Source organism: Onychomys torridus, chromosome 2 (assembly GCF_903995425.1).
Source record: "Onychomys torridus chromosome 2, mOncTor1.1, whole genome shotgun sequence".
Lineage (NCBI taxonomy): Eukaryota > Metazoa > Chordata > Mammalia > Rodentia > Cricetidae > Onychomys > Onychomys torridus.
In genome coordinates this window covers 152,263,942-152,276,632 of record NC_050444.1, presented here as the reverse complement: position 1 = coordinate 152,276,632, position 12,691 = coordinate 152,263,942, and the positions used below count along the sequence as shown (strand labels likewise).

The 12,691-nt window shown below is 51.1% G+C and overlaps 1 protein-coding gene across 1 annotated transcript; it reads left to right on the top strand.

Moving 5' to 3' along the window:
* The first annotated feature begins 3,213 nt into the window (after positions 1-3,213).
* Ubxn10 (UBX domain protein 10) lies at positions 3,214-10,053 on the top strand. Its single transcript, XM_036178997.1, has 2 exons — positions 3,214-3,274; positions 7,262-10,053. The coding sequence occupies exon 2, from the start codon at positions 7,277-7,279 to the stop codon at positions 8,117-8,119; it is 843 nt and encodes a 280-aa protein (XP_036034890.1). The 5' UTR covers positions 3,214-3,274; positions 7,262-7,276; the 3' UTR covers positions 8,120-10,053.
* Positions 10,054-12,691: the final 2,638 nt, after the last annotated feature.

The window sequence follows — 12,691 nt, the reverse complement described above, 5'->3', positions numbered from 1 at the left end:
GGCCTGGGGTGTGTGCCTGGTAATGAAATCCAGCTGAAGTACCAACTGTGTACTCAGCTAATGAGAAGATCCAAGGAAGGTCCAAAGGAGGCTGCCGAGCTGAATACAGGTAAACAGAGACTAGGCGTAGACCAAGAGTCCCATATGGGCCTTGACTTCCATCAACTGTATCGCACCCCAGCACAGCTGCTGACTTTAGCGTTGCACAAGAGGCAGCAACAGTGGAGAGCCATGAACTCTGAGTCCATGCCAAAGAGAGTTGGAGCTGTCCCAATATTTCCTGTCAGTGAATCTAAGCCCCAGGATCCTGAGCTTCCTGTCTGTGGAGTCAATGACCTTTGTCTTCGGTGGCGCCAGCAAGATCTAGACGCTCTTGGTGTGAAATCATTTGGTCAACATGGGGTCAAGATGAGTGACAGTTCCATATATTCTAACAAGACAGGAAGTGTCAATACATACTTGGATATGTTCCAATGAGATCCAGGAAGCAATGAAACAGTGCAGTGGCTCCATTTTATTATCCAGAAACTTCTCTGCTGAAGGTCTCTCAGGAAGCTGATTTCTAAGGAGCTATGCAGACCCATGCAGCCTGTTAGCCTTGTTACCAGATTATAATTGGGCATGTTATCACAGACCAGAAGGAACTAAAATATTGCATGGTTGGGGGGTGGAGGCACGGTCAGGAAAGGACTTCATAGAACAGGTGACTTTTAAGATGGCCTTGAAGTATCAAGCAGTTTGGATTCACTTTGAAGAGGGAGAAGGTAGGACAGATGCGAAGCAGGACACTGGAGATGAAAACACCAAGGGCTCATTTGGGGGACAAGCTGGCTAGAGCCCAGGAGAGAGCTGGGGAGTGGAGGCATGGTACAAAGGAAGATGGATCCTCGCATTAGCAGATGGGAGAATGGCCTCCAGCCATTTTCCTGAGAATCTAGTGGATGCGTGTGCATGTTCAGCCCAGGCATCAGAGGGACGTTCTTTGAAGATGCTCTCTGGTGTGGGTCAGGAGATAAAGAGAGGGACTAGCAGGCTGTCTCTTTCCCACAGGGCTGCATCACACCATGCCAGAGAACAAAGACTCATGTGCTGCTGAACACGAAATGGACCCCAGGCATAACCAGCATCTCACCATGCTCCAGCAAGAGCACACGCACCATGCTCGCACACAGTGGGGGAGCCAAGGATTGAGCCGATGCAGCTCTCGAAGGGTTGCATAATTCTTAGGTGGTATTAAAATAGCTGGTGAAGGATCTACTTTAATCTCTTCTGAGTGGGTGCTGAAGGGCTCAAGAGCATCGCCTGGAGACTTCTGACAGGATCATTAATGAGATATAAGCCAGCGACACCACCAAGTGAGACAACCAGCTTCTAAAACTGCCAGCGGTACCTCTCTGGGGCCATGATGCCTCCTTGATATCCAGAGACAGAATTCCCAGAAAGGAGGCCAGCCTAGCCCAGGTCCTCATCCAAGGCTAGGTGCTCCACCAATGTCAGCAGCTTCCTCTCTGAGATGGGCTAATAGCCCATCGCTGAAATGAACCCCTCCATGTCAGCTCCTAAAAAGATGTGCCATTGGTACCAATCTCATCACATGTAATCCCATCTAGCCCATGTCTGCTCTCCTACCCTTGGCTCAAACTATACTGGAAATGGTATTATTTATAACTATCAGCGAACAATGTGAATGTGCTGACAAGGGTTTAGAGTTGTACTTCTATCAAAATCTCACCCCTGTACATGCAGGACAAAGCAGGTAACAAATATGAGGCCATAATGTTAAGTAATGAATCTGTGGTTCTCAACTGTCTATTAGTAAGTTCTAGCAGTTCGGGCACTAAATTACTCTGAGGGTCTAGAGCACGGTCCCTTTAAAGTCATCTTAAAGCTAGCTTGGGAGGAAGACTTCATTAGATTGGAACAAAGACAGAGAGGAATTGGGCAAATGAAGGGACAGGACAGGCTAGGGAAGAATCTTCAGGCTAAGGGTTCAACAGAAGCAAGGGTGTTGAGCCTAGGGAGGGCACGTGTATGTGTGGCCATGGTTGGGAACCAGCGGAGCATCACAGAGGCAGTCAAGAGGGGACAGAGTCAGAAGTCAGTCCCTTTCCACTCCAACAGGCCAGAGGCAAGAGAGCAAGGATGCAGAGGCAGGGGGTTTGCAGGTCTGACAGCAGACAGCTAAGAAGGCTTCCATTCGATGATTTCTGTTTTTCTCTACAGAGGGCGGGAGAATATCATCCCAGAGGGCGGAGGGAAGGCAGAAGGTGGAAAGCGGGGAGTGTTTGGAGGAAGGCAAGATTTGGAATAGCCATTGGAGAGGGCAGAGACTGAGGAGAGCAGACAGAAGGCTGGCCAGGGAGAGCTGAGGGTCTGACTGAGGCTGGAGACCACACAAGTGCCCTGACATCCATTTGGGTGACTTGCCATGATATCTTTGGTGCTTGGTGTGGGTGGACAGATTCCAGCTAAGGCTCCATCACATGGATGGGATGGAAGGACAGTAGGGTAAGGGGGACTCTTACCAACAGAATGGCTGAGGTAGTGGACCATAGCTTCTGAGCAGGGTGGAGGGAAAGGAGACAAGCTGGGGGACTCCAAATCTCAAGGCTGTTGGAAAACAAGGTAAAGAGGCTGGAGTTGCTGACTGTGTAGTTAGACCCTTAAGAAGATAGGGGGTGGTGATCACAAAACTCAGAGTCCCCAGAGTGGGAGTGGGTAGTCTCTTACTCCCCCATGATGATATACCCTAAGGAAAAAAAGAAAAGAAAGAAAGAAAGAAAAAGAAAAAGAAAAAAAGAAATCACACTCGGACTCTAAGGGGTTCAGGAATGAGTCTCACAACCTGTTTTAAAATGAGGACACTGACAGGGTCAGGCCAACGATGAACAGGGACTTGATGCTGGCCCCCCACCCCACCCCACCCCAGGGCAGGGTTCCCTTTCCCATGATCGCACTCTCCCCAGAGAGTCAGGCCAGGTCAGGAAGAGGAGAGAAGGTGTCAGAGGCCCAGGCCAAGGGCCCTGTGGCCTCCATGGGGCAGGGCCACACCGAGGACATGCGTCTGGAACCCTTGAACCAGGGACTATAGGCCCTCTGCTCTCCGTGTCCTGGCTTGTCCAACTTAGTTTACGCAGGCCGGCCCAGGCCGGGCAGGTTCCGGATCCCACCGGAAGCACGTGGCGCCCCACCCCTCGGCGGTTGCCACGGAGACGGGGCTGTTTACCAGCTGGTCGCAGCCAGGCACAGGAGGCGGATGGAGCTGAGCTGCGAGGTGAGAGACCCACTGTGGGTCCCCAGAAACTGAGCGCCAGGCCTTTTGAAAGGACTTCCCCCAGAGGCAGAGCCAACCTGGCCGGAGCCTGAGTCTGCAGCAGCCAAGGGGCCCTCTGGAGGGGCATATACAAGCCAGTCAGTCCCTGGACGCAGAAAGAGACAAGGGAATCCGGGTCATGTGCACAGGCTGGACCTAGAGGGAGCTTCCCACAGTTCCATGCTCTTTCCCCAAGTCAGCCCTTATGCTCCAGCCCTTCCTGCCATTCCCTGACACCCCGCTTCTGCACTTTAAACGTTGCTTCTAGGCCTGACCGACCGTGGAAGTAATAGAAGCCCACCCCCTCTCCCTCCCTTCTATCCTGGAGTCAACCCTAGCTCCCTTCGCAAAGCTTCCCTCCCTTGGTGGCTTGTGGTTTCCCTCATCCTAATCTCTGGTTTGGAGTAGCACTGGGAATGGTGTCAATCTTGGCTCTCTCCATCCCCGGGGTGGTTCCTTTACATAGTTTAATTTGTAAGCCAGGCTGGGGACTAGGGGGTGGCAGCAGTGGGGGGCGGTAGTCACTGATAAACAATTTTAAAAGACCAATGCACATGTATGTGTCCTAGTATATGGCAGCAGATGGTTTGTAGGTGGTTATATTTTGCTGCTTTCGCTGTAGGTTTCGATTTGGGCTGTGAAGTAGTGTGATCTGACCCCTTGGTGGCTTGTGGGCATCATTGGAAAACAACAGGAATCTTGATTTATTTTCTAGCCAGTGCCCCTTCCTTCCTGTTTGTGTGGTGATAATCCTGAGGAATGGGCACCTGCCCTTCTGGCAACGTCTTGGAAGTGGTGCCTAGTGTTTTGTTTCCTGCTTCCTAGCAGACCTCTGCCTCCTAGGTATTGTGTTTAAGTAAACAGGCCACTTGCCTCTCCCGCTGGCAGCCTGATGGATGGATGCCTACGCCTAGATCTTGTCAAATCATTTTGTGGTTGAGTGTCTGCCAGACCTAGAGGTGGCAAAATGAGCCAAGCTTGGATTATGCTGTCGTAGAAGCCTGGACTGAGGGCACAGGCAGAGTTGGGGACCCAGGGTTTGACTGTACCGGCTCCATGGATGCAGTTCTCCAAACACCTGTTTCCCGCAGCATCCTGCCCTTATACTGGGTGGGGGTGGGAAATGGTGTTTCCTCCATGTAACAGATGGTCTCTGTGCTGGGGAGGAGGCAGTGGGTTATAAAAGCAGGTTGGATGGAACGGTTTTACCTGAAGGAGGTGTTACTCTCTAAATAACCATGAGTGGGCTTATGAGAATTAGTCATAATTGAGGTTTTGTTTTTTTTTTTCCTCTTGAGATAGCTTGCAGTCATGTTATCTTATGGCCAGGGTGTCTTGACTATGACACCCCCTGAACATGGCTAATTATATAGAGTACCAAAAGGTATAGCAACTTCACGCACACACTCAAGTTTAACTGTTAAAAATAACCAAGCAGAGCGCCTGTGAGAACACATGACTTTCCTCATCAAAGTTGTTAGGGAGAGGTTTCTAAGTTACCAAACTTCCTGACAGTCAAACCTTCCCCAGGCATGTGTGGGTGTTGGAAGCCAAGCCTGCGATAATTCTGTAGAAGCTGTGGCAAATTAATAGCCGAGCCCAAGTGAGGAGCTTACCTTCATTGGCTCAGCTGGACAGCTACAGCTTCCCCCTGCCACTCTGAGCAAGAAACTCACAGGGAAAAATGTTCTTCACAGTTGATCAGAAAATAAATGAAATGGACAAGGAGATGGGGATGTATTTCTGATGCCAAAACTTTCGGTTTAGGCAGAAGTCTCTGGACTGCCTGCTGCCAGATTGGGCATGGAGGATGGAGAAGGGGAATAGAGGAAGGTTTGGGTTGTATATAGAATGGGACAACCGCAGAGCCGTTTAAACTGTGAAAGGGGGCTGAGAGGGTGGCTCAGTGGTTAAAGCGCCTCCTCGAGGACCAGAATTTGGATCTCCATAACCCATGTCCATGCCTAATGGGTGTGGCAGCTCACCTATAATCCCAGCCCTGGAAGGCAGAGACAGGATCCCCATAGTAATCTAGCAAGACTGTGGGTGAGCTTTGGGTTTGACTGAGAGATCCCTCCAAAGTGAATAAGGCATAAGAGCAATGGAGGATGCTTTTCACTGATGTCAACCCTGGGCCTCCATATGTGCATGTGTACTTGCGAACACATGTGTGCACAAATATGCAACACACACATACACAGATGGCAAGTGGAAAAAGACAATTAAAATACAAAAGGGAAGGGAACACGGCCTGAGATTCTGAACAGCAGGCTGCCAGGAATATTTAGAGGTAGCATGTTTTGGTTCCTCGTGGTCTAGTAGAGAACTGGCATAGAGCAGCAAGGGTCACATCTAAGCCCAAGGACTTGGCCTAGCACTGTTGAGGACTGGTTATGGGAGGAGAGCTTGGAGGAAGTAAGTCTGAGCTAAGTGGAAGTGTGCCATTGGGAGGAAATAATTGAGTCAGGAAGTGTTTTCTAGTTTTGAGGCAACTGCATAGGAGGGGTGGAGAGGGTAAGTTTGGGGGCTGGGGTCTCCCAGCTAGTTAGCACGGAGCAGGAGAGTAGGAGAGCAGCCATTACCAATAATACCATCGGGGTATGCTCTACAGCTGGCATGTGAACCCACGTGTCCAAGGATAGTTATGAATGTGGCCTGATAATGTCATATTGCAGCGTCAAACATTGAACATTCCTGTTGAAGAGAAACAGGGAAAGCTTTGCTCTAGAGTAACAGAAAGAAGCACAAGACAGGCCTACGACCAAAGCAAAGCCACACCCGTCCATCCGATCCTGCCCAGGACTGTCCCGTGGAGGCAGAGCTGCCTGGTCGCCACAGACTGAAAAGTCAAAACAGATGCTCACTAGGTCTTCATGTGAGCTAGCCCACCCCTTGTCCAGAATCTGAGCGTCCCCTGTGAGTTGTAGCAGGTGATCAGGGCAGCCCCTGTCCTCCCTGCCACCTAGCCAAGCTGGGGAGCCATGTTCCATGTGACTTGTGTGGAGCCACCTGGCAAGGTGAGGAAGAAAACAAAGTAAAGGCTAGCTGTGGACTCAGAGGGAGGGAGAGCCAAGGATGGCCTGCAGAAGAGGGAGACTGGGAATCCCAGAGGGTGTCCTGTCCACAGGAAACGTCAGGGCAGACGGTAGAGAGAAGTGACCTGCTGTTGAGTGTCCTAACAGGGTTACCTTCCCTCTCTGAGCAAAGGCAGCCACCTCTGACATTCCAGCCTCTGCATCTGAGGTCTGTGCCGGCCACTCCCTAAGGGAGCTTCCCGCCCTGAGAGCCAGCCAGGACTTGGAAGCTTGGTACATTCTGGCTGCTGTAGGAAGTCACCAGGGCTCTTTTGTCCACCGGACACTTTTCTGCGTTGGGGCCCAGTCAAACTTCACCGGAACACAGCGCACCCCACTGAGTGTATTGTCACGCTGGTCTTGTGCCCGCGCCTGCACCGCAGACAGAACTCAGTCGTTGTAAACGTACCTATGGAAAAAGTCGTCTGACCTGGACTGTGGTTGTCATGTGGCTTGTTCTCTCGGGGAGTCTTTCTGCTCACGGGCCCTTCTCCATGAGAGTGAGAATTAGTCCCTTGCCTCAGTCATTCTGCGTCATGTCTTCTTTTCTTATCACTCCTTGAAAATATCTACAGACCTGTGGGTTTCACCCCTTGCTCTCCTCACTTTAATAATTTACGTTCCAAGGATTTTGGTTCACTGATTTGTTCCAAGAACCTGTAATGAATGAGTGAGTCACAGCTGCTCCCCTTCTTCAGACGTCAGAAACCCAGAGAATGGTCCCATACTCTGGCCCATTGATGCTTACACCCCCCCCCCCCCCATCCCTCCTCCCCCCCTCCCCCGGCCCCAGTGGGTAGTGAATGGCAAGAGTGAGTCTCAGTGTCTCAGGAGCTTAACCCATGGCTTTCTCTGTTTCCTCCTGCTTCCTTAGGGGTCCTGAGAAGCAATGGCCACAGAAGCCCCTGTGAACCTAGCACCACCTGAACGCAGCACCGTGGTCAGTACTTCAGCTGACAGCTTCATCTGGCAGCCCAGCCCACTCAGGATGCACGTCATCAGGCCCAAGTCTGCCAAGGGCCGGAAGCGGCCGAATCTGCACAGACCTCAAGGCGTGGGTGACGGTTCTCCCAGTGTGCTGTCCGCTTCGCCTCCACCACGTTCCTCCGGGTCCTCGAGCAGCCAGAAAGCAGGAGCCTGCGCACCCGTCTCTCCGTCTCCGGGAGCCCTTGATGAGATGCCAGAGCTGCTGCCGCAGGTGCTCATCAGACCCGCCTCATCTCTCAATAAGTACCCAGTCCTCCCTTCCATCAACAGAAGGAGCCTGGAAGATGGGGCTGTGGACACGGTGGCCAGGAAGGCCAGTTCTCTGCAACTGAGTAGTGTCCAGGCCCTTTACCAGGAGGAGGCCTGCACCTCTGTAAAGTCAAGCCAAGAAGATTCCCGAGCCCAGGTCTGTGCCTTAGAGAAGAAATTCATCATCCGAACCAAGAGACAGAGTTCCTCTGGGTCCTCAAACATGGAGGAGCCGACAGACCAAGAGCCGAGGCTGCTGCTGGCCATCAGGTCACCCTCAGGCCAAAGGTTCGTGCGCTACTTCAGGCCCAGTGACAACCTACAGACTGTCCTCGCAGTGGCTGAGCAGAAAAACAAAGCCACCTACCAACACTGCAGCATCGAAACGATGGAGGTGCCCAGGAGACGTTTCTCTGATCTCACCAAGTCCCTGCAGGAGTGTGGCATCCTCCATAAGTCCGTGCTGGGCATCTCCCAGGAGGAGGGGGAGGGGTGACCCTGAGCCCACAGCACCAGGCTGGGGCCCCAGGTCTCTGAGCAAAGAGAATGTTGGGCGCGCTGCAGCCTCCCACACAGCCTGGTTTCAAGCGCCACCTGAGCCCCGTGAAGCTCAGAGCCCAGGGCCTTGTCTGTATAGCATCATCTGTGGAGGCAGGGACACATCTGCATGTGAGCTGAGCCCCCTGGGAAACCCCCTGCTAGCCCCACATTCCACCACTGCAGCCACATGGCTATTCCCGGAAATGGCTGCGGCCAGGACTTCTCCCCCCAGAACTGGTTCCTTCTGGAGCACCTGCTGCCCGGGCAGGGAACTCCGGGTCTCTCTTGAGGTCACCACTTTGCTTCTCTGTATCTGACATGAGACTAACCACTTCCCAGAGAGGATTCTAGCCTAGTAAATAACCAGGGTTTAGGGGTCATGGAACTGACACTGTGTTTCTTGCAGTATCATAAGAAACAGGCTGTGGGTCCTTTGTTGGAAGCTGCCCCCTCCTGAGCTGCAGGAGTGGAGATCCCTGGAGATTCCTGTGGGTATGAGGAGGGAGCAAAGGGAAGAACCGTCTTCTGCTGTCCCAAACCCCCAACACACATACAGTTCTCAAATATCCTAGAGCTGGCCCGAATAAATTGCCTCTATAGTCATGGGCTAGCCAAGGCTACTTTTGAATGGACTGACTAAGTTGGCGCTTCTTGGTAGTGCCTGACTACAGAATTCTTCCAAAATGGAAGCAAAATACAAAGTCCTCTGTTGTTTTAAGACCCAGACAACTACAAGTCTGTGCAGGTTTATGCTGACAACCCCTTGGCCTACCTCGACATAGGTAAATTGTTTTATCCCCCAGTCTCAGTGTCTCATCCACTTCAAACATGGAAGGGCTGTGGCACAACATCAGCACATCCTGGAGTGTGATGTCAGGCTCTCCCTAGGAGAAGGAAAGTGGCTTCTTTTCTGTGCTGCTGTTGAGACCACACTACGCAGATGACCGACTGGCATGGAGCTCCCCTTAGCCAGAGCTGTCACAAGCACTGTAGAGTCTTGGTTTTCCTATGGGGAAACACATTATTTGCCAAAGTTCTCTTGTATTGCAGGTTCAGCCAGACACCCACAGCTCGTCTGCATCCCTTTATGGCCAAATCCCCAGTTGGAGTCAGGAACACAGAGACCTTCTGGGCACCTTGTCCCCCTTAGAGCACAGTCGCCACATGGCCCTGGGTACTGGTACCTGCCCCTACCCCCTCAGTACACAGACGAGGCAGGGTTCAGGTGTTCTTGGAGCATCTTGGACATCTCAGAACAGGGGCATCTTGTGCGTGGACAACACCAGTGCTTAGAGACATTCCTTCTAGTGCACTGCCCCTTGGTAATAGCAATGGTTACTCTGAACAGACTGGCTCATCCTACACCTCCCACACCACACAGATCACTCTAGACTAGGATATTCCTGAACATGTGCAAGAGTTCCCACCCTGCCTAGGTTAGTGGCTCCTTGGATGGGAGAGGTCAGCGGGCGCACCCGGGCAGCTGGTCACCTCGTCTACTCAATGACCATGGCAGAAGGGACTGGTAGCTTGCTCTTGGACTCCCCCAGTACAGGTATTTCACTTTCCCCCAAGTGCACAATTCTGCCTCTGATCTAGGAGCCTATAAAAATCCCACCTACTCTATGGTAAGAATAAAATCCCACCCACCTGCAGCTTGGTGATTCCAAGCTTTAGAATGTTCCAGTGAGAAATGTAACATGCTTGATGGAATGAGAGACTCCTGGACACAGGGTTTTGTTGCTGCCATTTGTCTTAGAATTTTGGGGTGGTGGGAAAAAAGGGGAGCATGAAGCATAGGAATATTTTAGGATCTTTTAGGAGACATGATTAAAGCTAGATTTGAGCCATCATAATAATCTCTCTTTTCCTCTTGTTGGACAGAAGATAATGATACGAACAATAAAAGCTGATTTGTGTGAAACACTGTTAGAGAAACACATCTTATGTTTTAGCCTAAGACTTGAGCTGCCAGACAGGAGTGTGCAGAGTAGCATGATGCTCACCTTCAGGTGTCTTCCTGGGAAATCACCTATCCTGCCGTCATAGCCAATCCCTCCCCGCACCCCGCGCCACCCCCACACGCTCACCATGGAAGCCTTGCCACACTGCCTCAGCTTCTGACCTTCTCTCCTGACTTCTAACTACTCCTATGGCATCAGGTATTCTGTGGTCTAAGGGGCCCTGCTGGTGGGCACATTCATCTTGGTGGCCCTTGGTAGGCCACCCTCACCCAGTGTGCAATCACAGACCTTAGTCGTTTGTTTAGCCAACGGTCAACTGAGGGATCTCCCCTAGGACAGTTTAGTGGTCGGCATGAGTAACCCCCAAGAGACTGTTAACAAGAGAATACAACCCTACTGAGGTCAGTCAGTGGTTCAGCTATATCTGCGGCAGGCCCAGCGTTGGGGAAGGGGCCACACTATGCCCCACTGTGTCTTCCCCCCACTACTTCCAAACGCATTATCTCCCCCGTCTCCAGGAGTACTGGAAAGGTGTCTCATCATGGACTGTGCAGAGGACAGAGCTTCATGGCAAGTGATTCCAGCATATTTTCCAGAAAAGCTCAATAGGTACATTAGTCTCGACAGCAGCAAGAACAGCAGGAGAAGTAAGTGACTCATCACCCAGAATCCTAAAAAATTTGCATTAACAGATGCCAGGGGCCCTTGACATAGCCCTTACCCTGACTGTACCTAGGATGCGGCCAACAGCCACACCAGGGTGGTCCTGACAGAGACACAGCCTGGGAACAGGTCTGTGGGCCGTTCCCAGTGACCTGAAGGAGGGCAGACCCTAGCCTCACACAAGCAGACACAGAGAAACTAAACTTTCATGTCTTACCGCCATCTTAAGTGGGTTTCCATGTCAAAACCACTCTGTCCAAAGAAGTTTCTCTTGACTTTTGTTATCCTCTTTGCTGTAAGCTGGGATGAAAGAGCACTCAGTTTCTTGGTGTTCCAGGTATCATTTGGATGAGTCATGTGGTGAGCTCCATTTCTCTGCCTTCTAAGTGGACTCCCTGGACAGGCTTTTGGTTTGACATCAGCTTGGAAGTCTTTTATCAAATAGGGCTGTCTGTTTTCTCCATCCACGACCACCCATGGCAGTGATGTGGTGGCAGTTAAGCCTGGAACCCTCCTTAATCACTACACGAGAAAGAGCCAAGCCACAAGCCACACGACAGTAGGTTAGACCCATTCTGGAGGCCTGGGCAATGGAAGCAGAATAAACGTCTGGTGAGTCAGTTACCAATATACAAGTCAGTAGTGCCCATTATAAAAATTAAGTCAGATGTCTTCCTTTTCGTCCACACTAGTGATGTGCCACTTCCTTTCCTGATTAAGGATGTCCCTCCCAGCCCACTCTGACACCCCTCTGCCTTCCTGTATGTTCAGTCAGGAAGTATTTGCTCTCCTGAATAGTCAACACATGAACAAACCAAGGTATTTCTGGACAGTTAAATTCTGTCCTAAAGGGATGAACAGCCGTCATGACAAACACTGGTGGGTGAAATTCAGCCAGGCTTATTCAGCCTGTGCTGGCTGGAGAGGCACTCTGGCTGCTGGCTGAGCAGACTGGAGGGGTTAGGACAGGAGATGGAAGATCAGTTCCTAGAGGTAGATAATAACTAGGCAAGAGGTGGGAGAGGTATAGCCTAGTCTCCTTGGAGGTGGTTAGATTCAGGATGTTAGACGATCTCTTCTTCTGTGAAGAAAAAGGAGTGTAGTTGACAGGTTGAGATTTCCTTGAGCAGGCCCAATCAATATCTTTAGTGTGAGGTTCTTGAAAACACAAACTTGACAGCACTACAACCCACAGCAGGCAGGGCAATCACCCTGAGCAGCAGTGGTGTTCATATGAAGGGAAGACACCAAAGTTTATGGATGAAATGTGTGGAAAGAAACAAGGCTATTAACTGCATTCATTGAAGAGAGATGAACCCTCAAAGGTCCCTGACGCATTCAGCGTTCAGTCTAAGTTAACATCAGTTGCCACCTCCATCCAGGGGTGTGATCCCTGACCAAGGCTGCTTAGGAAGACACCTATTCCAAGGAAGTATCAGAGAGGCTCCCTGTTTCCTCCGTTCCTCCCTTCTTGCTTCCTCTCCTTCCATATATCTAAGTCCTGAAGCTGATGTGGAACACACATCTTCTCAAGAGGGTCTACTGACCCACGAAACGAACTTCCTAATTTATACTTTCCATGCCTGCCTGTTAACACTGAGGGTTCCAGGGCTTTGAGTCTTGGTCCTTAGGTGATCAGCTGAAAACTTCCCTTCCTGATAGCTGTCCCTGTGACAGGAGATGTGTCTGCTTTGGCTCGTGAGCACCTCCGGCAGACAGTTTGGGTCTGTTTGAGCTCTAGCCTCCTGTTAAGAATGATCTAACATCTGAGGAGAAACCCATGGAAATGTCAGCAACTCCCACCTCCCAATAGAAAAGTAAGGTCTGAAAACTGCTACCCTACCCCTAAATCCAATCATGGGGTGATGTGATGTCCACTCTGACCAGACTCAAACGTACCA

Excerpts from the sequence above, each read along its gene's own strand:
- Ubxn10 (XM_036178997.1), top strand. The coding sequence starts at position 7,277 with ATGGCCACAGAAGCCCCTGTGAACCTAGCACCACCTGAACGCAGCACC.